General features: G+C 44.6%; 1 protein-coding gene across 4 annotated transcripts; it reads right to left on the reverse strand.

Moving 5' to 3' along the window:
- Window positions 1–179: 179 nt before the first annotated feature.
- LOC144114819 (uncharacterized) lies at window positions 180–22,473 on the reverse strand. 4 transcript variants are annotated; one of them, XM_077648799.1, is made up of 10 exons: window positions 22,027–22,473; window positions 20,594–20,711; window positions 18,459–18,562; window positions 15,455–15,611; window positions 13,401–13,475; window positions 13,225–13,308; window positions 11,878–11,934; window positions 9,733–9,818; window positions 8,881–9,088; window positions 180–363 (listed from the first exon to the last, which is right to left on the reverse strand). In XM_077648799.1, exons 5-10 carry the CDS (start codon window positions 13,420–13,422, stop codon window positions 347–349), a joined length of 474 nt encoding a protein of 157 aa, XP_077504925.1. In that variant the 5' UTR covers window positions 13,423–13,475; window positions 15,455–15,611; window positions 18,459–18,562; window positions 20,594–20,711; window positions 22,027–22,473; the 3' UTR covers window positions 180–346. The 4 variants fall into 4 exon arrangements, with proteins under 4 accessions (XP_077504925.1, XP_077504926.1, XP_077504924.1 ...); XM_077648800.1 differs by lacking the exon at window positions 22,027–22,473 and adding an exon at window positions 21,273–21,995 and having other exon boundaries at window positions 15,455–15,566; XM_077648798.1 differs by lacking the exon at window positions 22,027–22,473 and adding an exon at window positions 21,273–21,995.
- Between the last annotated feature and the right edge of the window lie 227 nt (window positions 22,474–22,700).

The raw sequence follows: 22,700 nt of genomic DNA on the forward strand, positions 1-22,700 counted from the left end.
GAAAACGGTTGGTGTCGGCACGCTGGCTGTTCGAAAGTTAAGCCTGTACACATTGGTATTGATGACAGCCACAAAAAAAGTGACGGGAGTCTTAGAACGGCAGCATTACTTGATTATTTTTTGCAATCTGAACATTGTGTGTAGCTGGCATCCACTGCACATAAGTGTTTTAAAAAAAATCCGCCGAAATTGAGTTGCTTTTTATTCTGGGATTGCAGATCCCTCTATTTGCTTCTTGCTTGCGCACTTGCCAAGGCGGCCTGCTTCCATGAAGAAGCTGCGCAAATACTTCCGCACAGCAGGGACTCTCACTTCCGGCGGTGGTGCTGGTGCCAGATGCCGCCACTTACTTCGAAAAGTAGTCTGAAAGAGAGATAACAAATATATATAATTTTTCATTTGTCTAAAAAAACCTGTTCAATATCTAACTGGCACAAATTATAGTTTAGAGGAGTATAACCCCCAAATTTCACTTGCATGTTTTCTTTGCTGAGATTATTATACATAGACCATCACACTATATTCGCTTATGAAAGCAATTTAATTTATAGTCCAGCCCACAAATAATGGCCGCAGGTACAACAAACACTTGCTTATTGTAAACAAGGGTGGTGCTCCCATCAGTCGTGTAAGAGCAATGGCACTGTGCCTTAGATACAACGAACGACTGTGGCTGCACCATTCGGTTACGCCGTACAATATGCTAACTCCTCATTCCCGTTAGAAAAACTTCTACTTCTCGAACTCAAAGAATGGAAAAATCACGGGGACAAACACATAGAAAACAAGCACTGGAAACAGAATGGCAAGGCACTTTCAAAAAAGATATATTAGAAACTTAACAGCATTGTAAACAGCACTAAGTAGGCTCGGATCACTGGCAGACGAAGCTCAAAAAACGAAACTACACAACTGCACTCTTTCTTGGCTGACTAACAGAAACCTTATGATCACCGTCATGCCTGCCAGAGGTGCAAGGGGAACAATGTAAAATGCTACTCAGGCCCGAGGTTGAATATATTACGGTCATTCCACGCCAAATGCCTCAGACATTGTCCTCAACCATCTCCAATTTGTAAAAAAAATTTATGAAAACTTATCCTAACGTGCGAAATCACAGCCAGAAATATTTTTTCCGAAAAAGCTTATTCGTGAGGCGAGTTTAGTTTGAATAATTAGAAAAGGCCTTTTCAAGAAATCGGGCACTGCTCAATAATTAATAAAAAATTCAAATTGTTTAGAGAACACTTCACAATTTTTTATTGACATTTGCACAGATTCTGGCTTTCGATATAATTCTGAGCATGCAGCTTTATATGGCATAAATATTTTTTTAAAATCCAAAGAAAATGTGAAAATGTACCATTAGTGCCATTTTTTGCTTTAAATATCAACTTGCTCTCGGAAATTCGGAAAAAGCCATTTTGCTTCTCAAGATGTCTGGTACCTATGATCAATATTACAGGTGATGAAACTGCGTACATCGAAGTAAAAAAATACTTAAGTTGCAAAAAAGTGTGTTTCGAGCCAAAAACGCTCATTAATTGCACCCCGAGATGGTCCAAGCAAAAATACAAACCATAGCTGCCTGTGTAGAACAGTTTATTGCCTTTCATTTCTTAACTTTTCATCAAGGTAATTGTTGTTTAGAGTGAGAAAAGATGTTTTAAAGTCGAACTCCCGCGCCGCAAGTTGCGTCTTAATGCCTCTTCACCACAGAGCATGGCACTGCCGACACTGAGCCTCTTCAATTTACCGGATCAGGATATGGTCCGTTCAACTGCAGTCGGTCGACTGCCAGCTTCTGCTGCCGGCAAGGAATGCATGCATAATCTTGAAAAAAAGCGATGAGCTGACTGAACGTTCATCTAGCTAGAACAAGCAGGTGTACTGTAAAAATTTAGCTGCGTATCCTATCTGTAATGCTACAACATTAACGCAGAGGACTGGGACTTGAATGAAAGGCGCTACAATCCAGCCTTGCGTGTCAGTGCCTCACGTACTGCGTGTGCATGCATGATATGATCCGCGCTGGGACATTCTTTTTATCTTTTTGATGAGCCAAACGTGAGGAGATGCATGCGTACAGTTCTTCTCAGACATTTCAAGCATTTGTGGCAGAAGGCCCAAGCATCTAGCTGTACGACAGTTGTCTACGACATAATCAGCATTCGCCTCAATCGGCTGCCATGTGTGAAAACTGTATGGCCACGTGTATGCCCGCAGAGATGCCTGCCTCCAGCAATGTGCTCATGAGGGCTTTTAATAAGGGACACGTTTCTATCAGTCAAGCGTTCCTCAAACCATATTCGCCTTTCTATTGCGCAGAATGCAATGAAGACCATACGCTCTTGTATTCACCGTGATCTAGTCGAAACAAGCACCTGCATCGCACAAAACATCGCATGAAGAACCGCGGTCCTTCTAGTCCACAAAAAAATGGTCCCGCGCGCTTCCCATTACCGTACCATCTCTGCGTCGTCTGCTAGTTGCCTGAGAGCTGTCAGCACAAAATCTTCCTGGCAAGTCTGGCTGCCCACTGGCAGCCTGAAACCACCCAGCCAGAGAAAAACGAACGCATTCTGGGCAGTCACCGGAAGTGCGGGAAGCAGCCAGAGAAAATCTAATGCCTGGCTCCGTGCTCGGCAACCTGCAGGCAGCCAGAGGCCGATAATTGAAGAGGCCCACTGTGGCTAGACAAAACGTAGAGTTCTTGCTCTTAAGCGAGGTTTGCAGTGCAAGCATGAAAACGTTGAGTACTTGAACAGGTGAGTACTTGAAAAGATCTTTTTACACTGCCAGGGCAGCATATGCCCCAGTGAGCTATTTTGGTACGGTTATGTTGCAGGCAGTCATTCTTGTCAGCGCCACGACAGACGTAAGCACCAGCATAAGAGTTAGTGAGACACCGATCTGGAAATGACCAGAACAATCCAGTGTTGAAACAATCAGCGACGCAGCAGCACCACGTGGTATCTGACCCTTGTGGCCGTTAGAGGCTCGCTCATGCCCGGTTGTTTCCAATGTGATGTCTTGGTTGTACAGCTCAGACCATTTATAACGTAACCGCTTATAATGTGGGACAGCATTGCATGCGGCTTTTTGTGAAAACCGTGTAGATTCCCATACAGTTAAATGCATTGGCGTACCGCTTAATACGCAGCAGCACGTAACAGAAGACAGCGTATAGTGCGGTTTCATGAAAGCCTGGTGGCCCGCTTACCGGCGCGGGCCAGTGGGTACTGGCTGACGCAAGGAGCATGCTTCCCAGATTAGGCAAGAAGGGGGCAAGATGATAGAAAAAAAAAGTCCCAAAGCAGGTGTTCTTCCTCTCACTCTCCAATGCACCTCCATTGCGCACACTGACACTGATTGGACAAAGCTGGGAAGCACATGATGGCACGGCCAGAAGAGCATGCTGGAGCGGCGACCGCAGCCGCATGGCACAACACTGCAAGCGCTGCTCGTACCACGCGTGCGTGTGGCAGCATCTTGTCACACCTGAGCCTATGAGCGTGATATGTGTCGTCGCATGTAGCGAAACGTTGACAACGTAGGCAAGTCTGCCAGCCTCGGCTGTCTTCAGTTCCGATGGCGTCTGTCTGCACCTCCGAAAGCCAGGAAACAGCAAACTCTCGAAATAAGCAGAGCATTGTGAGGCGCGTCGAGAGCGGTTTGAAAAAGGCTACGGTGGCAAAAAAGTATGGTGTCTCCGATGCTACTGTGTCCGCCATTTGGAAGAACAGCGACAAGTTGCGACAACAGCTGCAGGAAGACTCCGCTTTGCTTGCAAGAAGTGGACTCGTGCGTTGAAGTACGAAGATGTCGCCACTTTGTTTGCATAGTTTCATGAGGTCTGGGCCCGGAGCGTTCCTGTGAGTGGCTCGATATTGCAAGCCAAGGCCAGGTGCCTTGCAAACATTTTGGGGGATGATAATTTCAACCCAGTGAACGGCTGCATTCAGCATTTCAAGGTCCGGCACGAGATAAGCTCGTCGTCATCGCCGACCCCGACAGCGTTGTGTGTGAAGAAGCCGCCACAGATGAAGACATCGTGGCAGTGGTGCACTGTCGCGATGAGCCTCTACCCGAGGATGAGCCTGACGAAGTGAATGAAAGTGCAGCAGAAGTTTCGTGCAAAGACGTGCTCGGTAGTTGCAACAAACTGCACCTCCACTACGCTCAGAGAAACCTCAGCGAGCAAGCGCTCAAGTGCCTCACTGTTTTTTAAGATGAAGCCATTAGCAACACAGTTCAGTCGCGTTCATTCATTTGTCGTTCTTACATTCATTACAATACTTCGACAAAAAGGTCGAATAAACTTCTTTGTTGCCTGTTATTGCAGTGTTGTGCATCTGATGCATTGTCAGGTGCAATTGGAAAGTTAGGCTGGCCATTCTGAAAACGCGAATGCATGGAAAATCTACATTTTGGTTACAGTGCAGTACCGTTTATAATGCAGATTTTCCCGACTCCCGCGGTATGCATTATAAGCAGTCTATGCTGTATTGGATTTAATCAGTGCAATTTCTGCACTTATAGTCCAGCGACAACTGCAGACGAGCCACTGTGCCGGGGAAGCACATTCATGTGATCGAGCCGTGTTGATCGCCAGCGCATCTGGTGTTACTCGCCACAGCGGTGTGCAATGTCATGTGCGCTCCGAGGCGCGCGCTCTACGCGATCATATTAATATATAAATGAAGCACTTGTGATATGCCTGCCATGTTGGCTGGTCGTTCTCTCCTCGTGGTCTATGTGAGACAGCACGCTGAATACCCCTGCTTTTCTTCTCATGGCTGCCCTCGCACCAAAGCGGTCTGTTCGAACTTCGAAAGCGAAAACGATCTTCTTTATTGCATACCACCCGCCAAATGTCACATCATATCCCTAAAAATGCACGACAGCGAGCGACGGCAAACTGGAGTGGCTATCTCGCCATAAGTGTTGTGCCATGCCAGGTGCCGTGTTCTGAGGTGCAGAGGCGATGCAACTTGCGTTGCGAGAGCTCAGCTTCAAAAATTCTTTTCTTGCTTTAAACAAAAATTACCTTGATAAAAATTTCAGAAATCAAAGGCAATAAACTGTTCCACGTAACCCACTATTGTTTGTATGTTTGCTTGGACCACACCAGGGTGAAATTAGTGTTTTTGGCTCGAAACAGCCTTTTTTTTTGCAAATTTAGTAATTTTTTTACTGTAGTGTATGCAGCTTCATCACCAGCAACATTGTTTATAGGTACTGGACATCTAGACAAGCAAAATGGCTATTTCCAAACTTCCGAGAGCAAGTTGATATTTAAAACAAAAAACTACAAGAATGGTACATTTTCATATTTTCTTCCGATATTTTAAAAATATTTATGCCGTATAAAGCTGCATGCTCAGAATTATATTGAAAGCCAGCATCTGTGCAAATTTTAATGTAAAAATTATGAAGTTTTTCTAAAAATTTGAAATTTTTAGGAATTATTTAGCAGTGGCTGGTTTTTCGCCTTTTCTAAATATTCAAACTGCACTCAACTCACAAATAAATTTCTTTCGGCAAAAATATTTCACACTTTGATTACGCACATTAGGACAAGCTTCAGTGAATTTTTTAAAGCAGATTGGAGATGGTCGAGCGAAAACAACTTGGGCTTTGGTGTGGAATGACCCTAGTGAACACTCAATTGCCTCTGGGAGCTATCGAAACCAACTAATGCAAGACCCATACGTGGTGTCTGAATTTGCAAGCATCCTATGGCACAGACTTTAAGCGCATTCGGTAGGAAACCTGCAGCACTCCAAGTTGTCTGAATATGAGAACATTCTCAAGGTTTTACAGCACTTGCATATCTGTGGCATATCTGTGGTTTGCTATTAGAAACAAATACTGCTGCTACTGGTTTGTTTTTGATTTGGTGACCCATGCATTTCAGCACACCTGCAGCTGTCCAAATTATCTGAATCTGAGAACTCGCAAGGTTTTACAGCACTTGCATTTCTGTGCTTTGCTATGAAAAACAAATACTGTTTACTGGTAGCGGTTTGTTTCCCATTTGGTGACCCATGCATTTCAATGTCATTTTGTCTTTTGTTGTACTATCAATGTGGTAACAAATAGTGCATGTCTCACTGTGATGCAGGCTTCCATGAAATATACAGAATTCAGAAGCTATACCAAAAGTTGTGCCTTGCAGAGGAAGCAAGCAAGCCTAGAGTTTTATAAAAACCCAGAGCATCAAGAAATGTAACATGCACCATTAGGGATGAGTGCAGCCAATTTGTTCACTAACAAGGCTACTTTATTAGTATGATTAGGACAATAGCCTAGTAGTGATGCTTGGTCCAAAAAGCAGCAGTGGATAGTCTGCACACTTCATGGCAATATGCATCCAATCTAGTCAAGCTGTCCAAAATTGGAACGCAAGGCCTCCATTGCTTCGAAAGTATGTTTTCTGTAGATGCTGAAGAAAAGTTTCTCTACTGACACTATGCAGCTGAGACCTGGCACAAAGTCTAAAAATGGAATAAAAGAGAACAAAACAAGGAAGCAAATAATAATACTTTTGATTCTGATACCAGAAAGCCCCACTAAGTTCAAGTTCTAAATACAGTCGACGACTGATTTTTCGGACATGCTTGATTTTTCGGACTTTTTCCCGGCCCCAGGATATACCTCATAAAGTCAATGTATTACGCGGCTTAAAATTTCGGACACTTTAGGGAGGGCTGTTCGATTTTTCGGACTTTCCAAGCGTAAACCGGGTCAACTTCCGCACATTTTGAGCTGTGTCGCCGCCATCCTGTTTGTTTACATTTTCCTCCCGTAGCCTTGAAACCGGTGTCGGTCTTGCATGGCGGTTCCTCAGCTAATCGGACGCTGGATTAAGGCTATAATATGCTAGCAGCTTCCACTTCCGCAACATCACTGCCGTAACCGCCCAATGCTTTTTTCATTCCTTTTCTTCCTTCGACTGCCTGTTTGTGTTTTGCGAGCTTAGCGAGTAGGCCTACTCGTGGTCGTGCTGCGGAGACGCGAAAACTATGTTCTGTCGCTGCTGTGGCTCGCATGATTGAATCGGCTTCAGGACGCTGTTTCCAGAACTTTTATTTTTTGCATGCAACGTGGCAGCGAGGAGGCACTCAACGAGTCGGTGTGACAACTTCCCGACGACTGCTCCATGTGTGCTGTTTAGCCAAGCGTGCCGATTGACAATGGATAAGGAATCGATGCTGTCGTCAGCCTCGACAGTTCCGATGAAGCGAGGCAAATACGCCTCAATGTCGATGGCGAAGAAAGTGGCAATCATCAAGCCCGTCGAAGGTGGCCGATCACAGGCAGACGTCGCCAAAGATTTCAAAATTTCCAAACAGACTCTTTCGGACTACATGAAAAACAAGCAGAAGATTTTGGAGGCGGCGGAAAAGTCTACTGGGTGTTGTCAGAAGAATGTGAGCTAAGGCACATATCCAAAGCTCGAGGAGACCCTCCTTGTATGGCTGAAGTCAACAGTGGCCAGCAAAGTTCCCGTCTCCGATGCCCTCCTCAAACAGAAAGCCAGGACGATGGCGTTTCAGATGAACATTTAAGGTTTTAAGGTCAGCGACGGCTGGCTGAGAAACTTCAAAAAGCGTGCTGATCTGAGTTTTAAGAAGCTGTGCGGCGAAAGTGCAGCTGTCGACATGAGCGTCGTTGCAGACTACCGCTGTGATAAGCTGCAGTCGCTCTTACGGGAATACACGGTGGACGACAATTTTGATTGTGACGAGACCTGACTTTTTTTTAAGCTTATGCCAGAGAAGACTCTTGCCCTTGCCATGGTGGAAAACACAGTAAGGAGCGAGTTATTGTTTTGGTGGGCAGCAATATGTCGGGGACAGAAAAACTGCCGATGCTCGTCATCGGCAAGTCAAAAGCACCGAGGTGTTTTAAAGGCATATAGTCCCTGCCTGTCTTGTACGATGCGAACAAGAAGGCATGAACAACGCAGCAGTTTTTTGAAAGCTATGTGCACAAACTAGATTGTAAATTTGATCTAGAATGCCGCAAAGTTTTGTTGTCCGTCGACAACTGCGCTGCACACGGGCGCATAAACAACTTGAAGTCTGTGCGACTCGAGTTCTTGCCACCGAACATGACAAGTATCCTACAGCCGATGAACCAAGGCGTGATACGCAACCTGAAGGTGAACTATCGGTCACGCTTGCTTTCGCGTGTGGTGTTGTGCCTCGACAGCGGAAAAGTGTACTCTGTCTATTTGCTTGGAGCACTTAGCATGCTCACCGATGCGTGGAAGTCGGTGGCACCCACAACGCTGCGCAACTCTTCCGCCACGCGGGATTTGTGTTGAATGACGAGTCGGCCGTCTTGGACATGGATAGTGTCGTCGACCAGCTGTCTGGCAGTGAGCGCCTCATCGACGACCTTCGCACTGCGGGCGTCGAGATTCCCTAGACCGTCTTGTTTTCAAAGTTTACGGATGCGGACAGCGAGTTGGAACTGTGCGCCGGGCTCACGTATGAAGAAATAATTCGTCAAGTGCTTGCAGAGTACGAGAGCGACGACGACTCTCCTGCAGCAGCGCAGCCGACGCAAGCTGAGCTGATGCAAGCGGTCGCAACTCTTTCGTTGGCTTACGACGACACGACGACTCGCGCCGAAATTCAGGCGGACCTGCTTGCACGCAAGCGAAGCATGGTTGAGAAGACCATTAATCATTTTTTCCGTCCTCTAACTCAATAGTAACCAAAAAATTGAGTATTTTGGGGCACATTTGTTTTTTCGGACTGCCTGATTTTTCGGACATTTTCGCGGTCCCTTGAGGGTCCGAAAAATCGGTCGTCGACTGTATTAATGCAGTCTTCCAGTAACATTAACCATGCAACATTTGCTTACCTGTCAATGCCTTCACTTTTTCGGGTGTAACTGGCACTTTGGAGCTAGCCCCCACCATTGTACTGCAAGATTGCCCAGTAAGGCTGCATGTGGCTGCCTCCTCCGCGGACCTGAGATGACTAGCTATTTCTAAGCAGCACTTGCTGTCTGAAGTGTTCCTCATCATCCATGCCCACTTGTCAGCAGGAATTTCGAAGCTAGGCATGGCCTGCACAACACATGCAACAAAACATTTTTGCTTCCAATTTTTCTCAAACAGCACCTCAAAATCAGGCTTGAGGAAAAAACATGGTATACACTTCATGGCAGGAAATGTGTCTTCAGTCCCAAGCTTAGCAAACCTTGCGAAAAAATCATTTTGCTGATGGCAAAAGGAACTGCATTATGCTGTGTGTTAATCAACTTTGGTAGGCACATCCATGTACATTCATATGTTCACCAAACTTAAGGTCGCCGAACTACTTTAAGTAATCATTTCCTTTGACGATGAGCAACATGATTGCTTGCAGGTCACTTGCACTTCAGTGGTTTCGAAATTAATATGCACAGCTGCAAAGCAATACCATAAAATCTCATGTAGGTGATGCTCCCGTGTATGGGCTGCATCCTGTTTTAGACATGATAGTTAAGGAAGAAATGCAGTTTTACGTTTTTGTTAATTGTGCATGGGCCACACCTTCAAAATTTAAGCAGGAATTAAAAGATAAAATGCCGCCCTTATACGTTTTTTATACGGCACTTTAAATAGAAGTGCACCAGAAGCAATGAATATGCATCTGTTAATTGAAAATACAATCCATCACTATTCACTTATGTATAGCAGGTATAATACCAACTGCTATTCAGGATCACCTGTGCATGGGCTGCCTGGAAATAGCTTGGCGATGGCCCAGATGAAACGCCGGCAGGGCTCTGAGGCACACCATCTACATGTTCCTCTGAAAAAATTTGACATGAAGAACATGACTTCATGCAGTATTCAAGCTTGTAAACACTACATGAACACAAAGATTTTATTTTGCATCAGGGAGGGCGGTTGCACACAAAACCCGTATTGCATATGTGACACTCAGTCATGCCACTTCTCCACTTGGCAAACTGTTAATACTTGCTTAATAATGCAAGAAAATAGCCTGGTCCGAGCAGCATGAGCAAGTATGAACACAAAGCACAATGCAACACATTCTGTCACTGGCTGGGTAGTAACAGCCAAGTAAGGAAATGTTGGTCCACACAAAAGCCATAACATGCTAGTACTACAGTAAAACCTCAATAATTTCACCTCCGCTAAATTCAGAAAGCTAGCGTGGTCCTGGCCAACATCCATGTTAGGCTCCGCGCCAAAGGCTTGATTCAGGCACTGGCCAGCTGAGCTACACAAGCCCAGCTGCACATTTTTTCGTACGAAGATTCGCTTTTTCCACTTACGCACCCTCTAGGTAGAGCATGTAAACTCGTCTGTTCCCCAGGAAACTGGTTGAAAACAAGTGCATGTGGGTGACACAGGCATGATCCGCCTCCACAAGATGCCAACTGCATATGCAAAGTGGCAGATATACACAGTCCATCGCTTCAGCCTGTCACTACAAGAACTGTGCATGAACCAAGAGAGCACAGTTCGTCCTCAAACAGTGAAGCCAGGAGAAGGCAGAGGTGGAATGGTGCACATGCACAACGCAGCAGTTTCGAAAGTGCAAATTTAGTCGTCGCTGGTCTTTGTTTGCTTCTTTGAGAGTGTCGTGCTTCTGCTCTGGTGCCAATATGTGTACATCAAAACCGAACTGGTCACGCATTGTTCACTGTGCTGTGGAGACTTCTTCACATATGAAGCCACTGATTGTGGAGACTTGGAGAAGCTCTGCTTCCAGTCAACCATACCGATATCCTGATACAAATTTATTCCCAAGCATTTCTTTTCTTAAAGGCAACCTAGCAAGCAATAGTTCTATATTAAATAAATTCCCTATCAAGCAGGCTGTTCCTGGAAGTTTTTTTGGGAGAGCCGTTTGATAATTTTACCTTCAGATAAGTTGGATGCTTTTCCATTCTCTTGAAGTCCTAAATAGTGAGGTTTTATTGTAGAGTTTGTACAGTGAAATACACAATGCAGCTAATTCCAGCCGAGCCATGGAGTTTTGGCCACGCATTGGTAATGCAATGCTGTAGTCAGTAACGAAAGTCGGTGCAACTAGAAGGCAAATGCAACTATTAAGTGAGAGCAATGATTTTGAAAGTAAATTAAAAGGTGGACTAGAGCCTAGCCTGGTCTAAGCACAATGCTTCTTACAACTGAAACAAAAGGGCCAGCACAGATAGTTTTGGGGTCACCCAATTTAAATTCTAGTGCAATTCATTTTTGAATGAGTACATTTATACATGCGACAATGCTTCAAAAATTTACAGCAAACTTAAGCATGTTACAGCAACAAGCAAATGCCAGCCCACTTGCAATCCAATGCAATGAAGCAACACACCTGTGATATAAGTTTTGTAAGGTCTTAAAAGGAGAATGGGAGAGTAGAGGACATGATCATTTGCTTAGCTTCGCACTAAATAAATGGAACGAACAGTTATCAAGCTTTGGCAACCAAAACGACCTTTAAAAAAAACTGCCTTTTTACAGCAATGTAAGAAGAGCTGCTGTAGTTGTGAAACATTTCTGCAGTGAAATCTCATTAATTTAAACCTCATTATCTTGAATTTCTGGTTAATTAAAACTGTATGACTTGGTCTGGCCACACCCCATTAGTCTATATAAAACATAGCCCTTTAATTCAAATGTGAATTGGTTGTGCCACCAACTCGTCACACAAAAATGTGTTCACCAGATGTTCGAATTGGCATACACTGTATATTAACAAAATATGGTGAATATGACGTTGCTTTTCGAATGTCCTTCATGATGTTTTAAGTGATGACATTGCAGTATAGATGTAAATACAGGCCGAAATTAGCAAAAGTTGACCTTGGAGCATGACTGAACAAAGTAAAACTCACCAACAGAATCTTCAAGTACTGCTCCATCAGCATCCATGGCTGAGATAGCTGAACTTTCTGTGATTAAGAAAACCAAATGGTGAATCAGTCAACTGATAACCTGATCATTTTTAACTGTTACAAACAACTCAGTCAGATGGGCAATCGTCCCTGTAAACCGTGGTGGCTTGCCTCCATCCAAGAGGGGTTCATTTATATAAATACTACTTAAAGAATTTTCAAAACAAATTATCAATTGCACACTGTTGCTTACGTGACTATAAATAACTGTACAACTTTTGACAATTTTGATGGCACATGCTGAAAATAAATTCATACTTTCCTTACCAAGTCCACTAGGGTTGCATGAGCGCTGCACACATCCCTGCTAATGAAATAAAATTTGTTTTGTTTTTCCTTTACTATTCCCATAAATTTTCAATGCGCTTTACTGCTGCATATGCAGGCAATAAAGTTTTAAATGTTCCGTTTTTGAATGCTCAGTACACTGGTTGTTAATAATGAAGGCATTGAAAGGCTGCAGGTCCCACTGTCACATCCTGGCCACTTAACTGTAGCAGAAAATTTTAGTACAGCTGTAAAATGATGAAAAGCCGCTCCAATGCAGCAGCATGATGAATCACAGGTTTCAATTTTGATCGACCCTGCTAACCGCCTAGTGTAATGTAAGGACATGCCTCTTATGTGCAGAGAAGCAGTCCTACATTTGAGCAGGACAACTAGGAGCCAGCTTGTTTGGCAACATTCAGCTATGCTTGATCCCCGAAAGTGCCTTTGTTTGCCTAATGACCTTGAACAACTATGGAGCAGGTGGGTACAGCGCATAGACATGACGCATGGCTGAAATTAATTTGTTCTTACCCAAATTGGTAGCAATGAGAGTAGTTGCAATTGTAGATTTCCAACCTCAAAATGGCATTAAACTGGTGGGACATGCAGTATTTTAGGCGAAAAAGAGTTGACTGAATGAAATTGAAGGACTGCATGCATATACGACTAAAAATGATGTTGGGAACAAATAGGAAGACTGAATACCAATGTGTCTGCAGTCTAGGCTTCAACAGCACTTTGGTGAGAAAAAGTAACCATGAATCAGAATGGTATGAGAAGCTGTGAACTATAAAATTATGAACAAACATGCGTAGTTGTTATGAATGCATGTGGCATGGTAGCGTGTTTGAAGTGAACAAAAATAAATACTGTACACACTAAAGTTGCAACGAATGCCAAAAGCATTCTAAGAATATCCATAAAAAAATCTGGCAGATAATTTTGCCTCTGGGGCAATGAAGCAATTAGTCTGTTAGGGATGGGATGCTGGCAACAAAAGCCAACCTTAGGACACACCTCTTCCAACTTGTGCCACGATCCCTTCTGGCCTTGTGAACTTCGCCACAGGGACTAGCAGGTCTTCTGAACCATCTGCAGGCCCTGACAGAGTTAAAGTTCAAGGAAAACTTCCGTAAATGTCACGATAGCACAACGCTGCAGTAGTTTAAGATACCTGAAAAACGAAAACCTACCTGCACTCGTCGGAGTCGGCATTACAAACTCCGCTATCACTTCCCCACCTATCTAGGAGTCTGTGCAAGCTATTTCTGCAGTTTCAAAAAAAAAAAGAACATTACATGTGTTGAGAGGAACAGCATGAGAGGAAGAAATTGAATTATAAATTGTTTAGCGAACACAGGTAAATGCCATCTGGTGATTAAATCATAGTAATGTGTCGCTGTAAAGAACATGCTACCAAAATTTGGTACCTATAATCCTTCAAGAACATGGCGCCGTCGCTCGCATGCTTAGTTTTTCTAAGCCTATCTGCTTACTGGCTAAGACTGCTCGCATTCTGAGAGGTGCTGGTATGCATAATACGCGTGTGACAGCAGACTACACATAACTTTCAGGGCCCATGTGATTAGGGTTGCAGCTCTTGCATGATTCTGATGTTATTGCACACCCCAAAGCTCAGAAATTTAAATTGAAATTCCTCAGTATATCTTAAATAAAGCAGTTATAAATTGCTTAATGCATATACATGAATCCTGGAGCATGTATCATATACAATAAAGCAATATTTTATGTTTGAAATAAAGAAAGCAGCTCATCAGCTGTTTCAGCTTTTCGATAGATTGAGGGGAAGAATTCGAGCAAGACATGTATGTACAATTACAGACAACTTATTTTTCACACATATTCCTTCCTCAGGAAACACTCCACTAACAGTTCTTGATTGTCATGAAGGAAGCTTTGTGGATGAAGAAATAGATCGATATATGCTAGACTTGCTGTACCAATGCCTGGTTCTCAAAGACTAGGTCTATGCAAGTATTTCACGAGGTTGTCACAGCCACGGGAGGCGTTATGAGCGAGAGGAATGAGATGTTTTCCCGCATAAATGGTAAGAAATTCCTGTTTGTCCTTATATCCACATTAATGTCACCCCCTACTAACATTGGTGTGGATCGATGGGCGGTTAATGCGAGTCGCAGGAAGTGCACGACATCTGGTGAGTGCGGTAGGGGAGAAGTAGATAGCCACTACTAGTAAGCTGTTGGCCAACTTTTCGGAACACAGTTCACCAACTTCATCTGGTGTGCTGAACATTTCGAGCGGTATTGCAGAGAGACCCGGACGCAAGTAGGAAGCCACTCCTGTCGCGCTGTTGTGGTCTCTGCGAGTGCCACAGCAGTACTGGTAATCTGTGATTTTGAGAGGCTCTTCGGGATCCATCCAGGTTTCCGCAAGTCAAAGTACAGAGGCATGCCCCGCCGCACAGGGGTGACATTGGAGGAGGAGCGAAGAGAGCACTTAAGTTATAGGGAGGTCGCGGGAGGCAGCGCATGGGCGTATAGGAACGTTGTGTGGCGAAGAGACAGCAGCGACTGACTGATGCCGCTGACACTGCTAGCAAGCCAAGTGAACATGGCTCTGCGTTTCGGCTGGGGATGCACGAACCATGATCCGCTGATTCCGAGCCACCGTTTCGGCAACCAGAGAACACCGCGCGCTGTCGCATGGTCGCCACCATGAAGGAAAAGGGCATGGAGGGGGGGTATACGCTGTGGCGAACGGCGGCGGTTATGTGTTTCGGCATGGGCGTGCGGGAGAAATGGCACCAAGAGCATGCGCTGCCCTGGCTGCAGAGCTGCTTACGAGGGACAACAGCGACGGTGCGATACGCAAGAACGGGTGCCAAAGAGCTCCGCTCTAAAACTCTGGTGCCTCCACCCTTTAAACAATATTTGTGCTGTCACACTCTAACCTCAAAAGCATTTAGAAAACCTGCTTAACAGACAGTTTGCAGGAGCCAACTGCTTCTGCCTTACGAACATTACTCAGTTATTGCTACATCTTAAAGTACTAGTAGTAAGTGGGGTGCTCGCATAAAACACTCAGGCAACACTGAAGAAAACAAAACAAAGCAGGTTAGATGCTGTTTTCATGATCTACTTCAATACACCGATATGAGTACATGTCTGATAGGCACATCGCAAAAGATATATAACAGCTACCCGGAGCACTCAAAGCCTCAATACAAAATATTGGCTCCTATATGAACCAATAACACTGTGCTTACCTATTTTGTCAAGCAGCGCATCAGTCAGGCGACTGTTTATGAGCTGGAGCTCATCATTTTCTTTTTGGAGCCGCTTTATCTCCTTTTCCTTCCTTGCAAGTGAAGTTTTGAGCTTTAAAATAATGTCGGCATCTTTACTGCTGGCTGGTTCATCAGGCTAAAGAGGAATGTATATTATAATGAAATCAAAATACATACTGAAATGTATATACAGCAAGGCCCTACCAATCTTTCATGCATTCAAAAAGTAAGGCGAAAACTTCCTTTACGCATATTACTTCGATGAATGCCTGCAAGCAGCACATTAATCACTAGATTTAGTGCACAGTGGGAGGGCTGAGCGACTGAAAAACAGCATCATTGATAATGGAGGCCAACACTTCTTTTGCACTTACCGCATGCTTTACGAATACACAAACATGATGTTTGTAAACAAAGGTGGTGCTGCGCTTAGCAGAGACGCGGAGTATAGACAAAAAAGCAGCGTGCCTACACTGCACCAGGCGATGCTGCTTTTGAAGCCAACTCACATGAGCAAATATTTATGCATGCGGTACGCTTGTAGTTAGAAGCATTTATGCTTATGGTTGGAGAGTAAATTTGCACTTTTACAATCTGTTTACCAGATAGAATTACCAAACAGGGCACTGCATCGCCTTTCTTCTGGACTGATATTTGGCAACAATTAAGAGCGTAGCTATGGCGGATGATTATATTGACTGCTTAAATAAAACTGAGGAAGCACAAAGGTAAAGAGAAAAACTAATTGGCTAGTTCTCAACTTCCGGGCTTATACAGCATACTCGATTGCTAGTGCATGGGTAACGCGAACCAGCCGCACTTTCACATGCCGAACCTCCTGACGCGCTTCCCATTTCTTCAGAGCTACTGCACTCCGCAGAATAAGGAAAATTAATATACACTTAAGTCATACACTATGACTGAAGCAACTATGTTCTCTGTGTTCTTTGGCGAGTGCGCAGCAAAGCTACTATGTCCTGCCACCTCAAAACAATGTTTCCAGCAAGAGTTGAGGTCCCGCACTACTGGCGAGTATAGAGGTCTCCACGAATGCTCTATTTTTGCTCTCTCACTTTGGAAGAGCTGGACAAGCAAACACGTAGACATTTACCTTGAGCTTCAAGCTTAAATCATGTTCACTCTGATCAACTAAATGTTCCAAGTCATTCTACATTTTATTTTAAAATTAGCATTCAAATGCCAGTCAAGCACTTGCTTGACTGGCTCTTGGTGTGCTATGTGCTCTGTTCCCCATGTTCTCAACAATCTGAAATGTCATAACTCCTATAATCTGGAAAATAACACCGTGCGGCAACATTTAATAGCTATCCAGGAATGGTGTCGATTAGAGACATTTGTTGAAGTTCGCCAAGTGAAAAAGAAAAAAACTATGTCTAGTACTACTTCCAGAGACTAGTACTACTTCCACAGCATTGCACTTAGCCCCAACATTGCTGTGAAAGCTTGAGGTAACTTGCAGCAGCTGTTCTGTCTTCCTTTTTACTGCACGAAGAGCTGCTTAGTAGGCAGCGCAGGTGATTGGGATCTGACAACAGCAGCCCTGCGTTCAACTTAGGGCACCTTAAGGTCACATGGGCATGGTCATTGCGTCTAAACATCTTGCATTCATATATATTAAAACGGGCAATGAAAATAAAAAAAATGAAAGCGCCTAGCCCCACACCATAAACAGCAGACATAGCATGAATGAACTGCAGGCATTGTTGTCTCACTGTTTGTCACGTGACCAAAGAGTGAAAAAAATGAATGATAAGCCGCAAAAGAACTGGTCAGATTTCCAAGCAGGAATGCAATGATAGCCGTAAAACCGATCCATCGCCACATGGATCCACTTGCCCGACACCATGGCTGCTGCCCATCGCTTTTGCCTGACCAAAAGACACTTGTGGATATTAATGCCGCTTCCCTTCCGCCTGCCTTTCAACACAACCAACCATCTGCACCTCAACTTGTCGGAATATCGCAAATTATGTTCAAAAACACACAAGTGTGAAACACCCAAGGCGGCTGGTCCTTTGTTTTTCCTACGCTGGCCTATGCCAGAGCTGCCGATGCCGTGACGTCATGGCCTGATGCTTATCCATAAGATCAAAGAGGAATGGTGCGTGCAATCAGACAGCCCCTTAGCAATGATGTCATTACTGTTGCTGTAATTGTATGTGTGTGAAATGGAAAGCGACACAATAAGGCGGGTTGAGGGCCACTGTCATTCACTCCATTGCTTCCTGGGCAAACACCGTGCAAGTAACGGTGACAAGCGACATGACATCAACCAGTGGAGTTCGGTGCCTATGAACTCTGGCTTAGTAAATACCATTGCAATCTGTCACTCTGATCTGTTCGCTAAGTGACCAAGCTATGCAAGTGAGCATTTGCAGCGCTAGTGATCAGTGACACTGGGGACTGGGCGCCTGTACCTAGCCCAACATGCATCTCAGCCTGAAGCCTACCTACCCGTGACGCGCATGGTATGTTCTTATCTCATTGTTACTGCCAACAACAGCCTCATAGCAATTACAAAAGGACTATTTTATTTAAGGAGGTGCAGCAACTTTGGCACTGAACAAGGTGGCGTGTCTGCTGAGGCCGACAGACCATGGGGGACGATAAAAATATGAGAACCCAGAAGCGTGTATGGCCAGCAGAGTGCAGGGATATGTGTATGGTCAGCTGGGCAGCAAGCGCGCAAGGCAATTGTTTTTTGCAAAATTACAACCAAGTCAAGAGCCAAGTGACACGGACAAAGCAGTTCACATGACAGCGCTGCTCGTTGCTTGCCATCATCACTTAGGCCTTCGCGTGAAAGGTAGCATACATAGGGCAAAGCCTCAAAAATGAAAAATTGGCTGATAAAATAAGCAACGTTGCGGCCTGAGCTATGTTTCCTTTCCCCTTTAACAAATTTTAGCAAGGTAGGCAATGTTCTGCATGACAGCAGGAAACAAACTGAAGAAACACAAACCTCACAGTTCTCTTCATCAAATTGATGAATAATCTTCTCGTGTAGAGCACGAGATCCCATGTTGAGAGTGGTCCACCACATTTGCATTTGACGCACACCATCACCTGTAAGTTAATGCCGTACACTGAAATGTTCGAACAAGCTAGACATTGCATTCCCAAATATGTGAAACTGTTGAAGCTGCAAGTCCAACTGCAGTCCAGTTTCACGTATGATTGTAAAAAATGATCAGTGCAAAACTAATCATTAGTACCAAAATGAACTGCTTCCGTAATAGCTATAGGTACTTGATTGCAGATTTTCCAAACTGATGGCCACAAAAAATTTCATATTAGAGTCTTTTTATATTCACTAAAAGAAACCACTACAAAATATGTTGCAGGGAAGGGCACAAGTTCAATTGTTTATGACTACCTTCAGTTTTTTAGTATATGCATGCGTTTGCATTTTGCACCGATCAGAATGAGAACAAAAAGGACGGAACAAGGGAGAAGAACCACACAAGACAAGCGCAGATTAACAACTGGTTTATTGCACCAACGCCTCCTTCCTTCGGCAACAAAGCGCATGCGCACCAACCATAAAGACAAAAGCCATAATCATCTCGTAAATCCAAGAAACTCCAACTCCTTGCGGTACAAGTGTATGGAAGCCTCGCTAACACATCTGTCAGGCCCTAATCTCGCGATTTCCAAGACTTCGATAACTTCACGTTCTCTCTTATACCTCGCGCGCTCTATAATCTTAGTCCTGCCGAAAAGGGGAGTGAAATCTTTGTCGTCATGCTTGCAAGTCTTACAATGCTTAGAAAGATGCTGCCCTCTAGAATCAGCTAAGGAATTGGCATGCTCTCAAAATCTAATGTTGATGCAGCGGCCAGTTTGCCCGACATACACCTTACCACAGCTCAGCGGAATCTGATAGATTACATTCAATCTACAGTGCACAAACTTGTCCCTGTGGTTAGTGTTACATTCAATCTTCTTTTGCCTATCTGGTCTAACTAAATTGCACAAATGCGACAGCTTGCAAGGTGCCGAAAAAAGGACCTCTATGTCGAATTTACCAGCGACCCTCTTGAGGCCGTGCGAGAGACCCTGTTAACATAGGGCATAACTTCATACTTCTTCATACCTTTTCATACTTCTTCATAACTTCATACCTTTTCGGCAGGATTAAGATTATAGGGCGGGCGAGGGATAAGAAAGAGCTTAAAGTTATCGAAGCCTTAAAAATCGTGAGATTAGGGCCTGACAAATGTGTTAGCGAGGCTTCCATACACCTGTACCACAAGGAGTTGGAGTTTCTTGGATTTACGAGTTGATTATGGCTTGTCTTTATGGTTGGTGCGCATGCGCTTTGTTGTCGAAGGAAGGAGGGGTTGGTGCAATAAACCAGTTGTTAGTCTGCGCTGGTCTCGTGTGGTTCTTCTCCCTTGTCCTGTCCTTTTGCGCAGTTATTCATTGTTCCCATAAAGTCGTACCAACTAGACTCTCACTGCACTCTTCTAGATCAAAATGAGGCTGCAGTGTGGCCAGTAAGAGAAATCCAAAGCCACTGAACAGCACTGCGTGTCCCCCACACCTATCTCTGCTGTCATCTGAAAACTATAAGTCATGATTCATTTACATTATTTTGATAAGCAGTTCTATTTACACTGTCCTTCCTTGCTCAATAAACTATGTATAAATGCAATCAGACACCACTAGCTGTATGCAATCTTACTCCAGGTAAACACGTTAACCCTTCATTCCTGCCACAACACATTAAGCACATGCTTACAGTTTGACGATTTCCATGCGGGCAGTACAGGATAATCATTCCTGCCACAACACACTAAGCATGTGCTCACCAGTTTGACAATTTTCATGCGGGCAGTACAGGATAATCATTCCTGCCACAACACACTAAGCACGTGCTCACCAGTTTGAAGATTTCCATGCGGGCAGTACAGGATAATCATTCCTGCCACAACACACTAAGCACGTGCTCACCAGTTTGACGATTTCCAAGCGGGCAGTAGAGGATAATCATTCCTGCCACAACACACTAAGCACGTGCTCACCAGTTTGACGATTTCCATGCGGCAGTACAGGATAATCATTCCTGCCACAACACACTAAGCACGTGCTCACCAGTTTGACAATTTCCATGCGGGCAGTACAGGATAATGGAGATATTCCACACAAATGGGTCATGGATGGATCCCAGACTTATTGTGTGCTGGTACCTTCACCGGCAGGAACAGCACACCTGTAAAAAAAATGCACAAGACTCGTATATTTTTGTTTTCCACATGCCCTTACAGAAATAATCGCAGAAAAAAAATTTTTTGCCCTCCTGCGGTCATTTCCACGCGACTGCTATATAACTTCTTTTTGAAGCTTGGAAAAATCCACCTGGGCACAAATAAGTTCACACCGACAAAACAAAAGTGACAAGGGGCAACGGACAGGCGCCAAGTCCGCCAAGTATGGCGATGTCCGTTGTCCACTTGTCTCTTTTGTTTTGTCTGTGTGAACTTATTTGCGCCAAGGTGGATTTTTTTCCAAGCTTCAAAAAATGCTAAACCAACTAGCCCAGCAACATGTCTTACTGTGCTATATAATTGATGCTGTAACACTGCTATGAAAATTTCAGTTTCAGTAGCGAAATCACCTTTATGTGCCTCATTAGTAATGCTCACACTTAAGGGAACGACTGTGTGCTGCACATACTCATTTGCCTGCTTTGAAGTCATTTTCAGCCTACATGCAAAAGGAATGAGAACGATGCTGCACAAGCTGTCACCGCTATAGCTTCCGTTTAAATTACCTCAATGATGCTGGAGGCGTCACGTTGTACATTTCCCGAGAGACGTTTGCGCTGTCTTGCTGACACCGCTGCGATCATAGTGCGCTAGTGCACATGGATGTCTCGTCGAGAAGCCCGACACATTCCTGGAGTTTGTTGCTGGGCCATGTGAACACCTATCGTGTCATCCATCATCACGCGCGCAAAGCCCTTCTGTTCAGCGACGTTCACTGCTGGCGATCGCACCTCAGTGCTCGACACTTTGGCACTGCCTCTCACCGCAATGCAACCTTGGATAGCCACGACACCTTACGCATCGTCTGGTGATTGCACAGACAAGCTGTCAGTCCGAGACAACTCGAAAGCATCGTGGTGCTATCGCAGTCACTCCCGTCTAGCAGTTCTAGGGTTTAACAAACGATGAAAAAATGCAACAATCAGCAAAACTCTCCAAACCCCACCGTCGGCGCCGCCATTACTAGGTTACATTAACCGCGCAGACCAATGACCTCTCACTGCGAACGAAGGGTTTGCAACGGGAGAGCAATTAGCGCCCTGATGCGGCTGCACATTTAAGCTTTAGCAAATGCTAATAACGCTCTGATCCCTTGTTTATATTCAGATGTGCCCTTATCACGCCGTTTCATTGCACTGTGCAAACAAAACAAGACCTTTATAAGCTTAGTTCTGGCTTCAAATAAATACATGTTAAACTGCGGCGACCTAACGTCGTAGAAATCAGCGTTGCATACACTCATTTGAATAATTCGGGTACCTTTGGCCAGGCGAAATTATAGCGGCGAATTGAAGCCATTTTTAGCAATGGCGGCACATCGTAAAAATGATGAAATGTCAATTTGACATCACTCCAAGATGTGAGAGTATCATGTGTTACACGTGACATTGTTCCAGCCAATCAGATTTCAGGAAGCGGCCATACTAAGTGTTTTTTATTTTCTCTAAATTGGCAAGTCGAGAGCATGTATTCTCATACCACGGCCGGTCTCGAGGAGGGCGCTCGCGCTCTTTCAGAGAAACGCGCGCTCCCCAAGAGACCGGCCGTGCTCATACGTACCACCTGTACCTTCTTTTTTCCGTTCCAATCACTTATATTTACTAGCCGGGCACCAAGAATAGCGCTGCTGAAAATGTTTTTTTCAATGCTACGTCAATTTGACGTCAGCGCGAAAAGTGCGTATGCAACAGACGATGATTGCCACCCACTTTGCCCTGCCTTTTCGCTGACTGACTCTTCTGACAGCCAATCACAGAGGCAGCATGGCGCCGACCAGCGAATGTGAATATCGAGAATAGATACCGTGGGATGCCTCCTTTCCTCCTCTCCGCAACGCGGTGATGGAGCGCACATCTTCCTCTTTACATGGCAGGCGTCGCATCGATCACACCTAAGTCCTCCACTACGGTACCTCTTTCTTCTTTCACTCGCAC

The sequence above is a fragment of the Amblyomma americanum genome, chromosome 1 (assembly GCF_052857255.1).
Source record: "Amblyomma americanum isolate KBUSLIRL-KWMA chromosome 1, ASM5285725v1, whole genome shotgun sequence".
In the NCBI taxonomy this organism is placed as follows: Eukaryota; Metazoa; Arthropoda; class Arachnida; order Ixodida; family Ixodidae; genus Amblyomma; species Amblyomma americanum.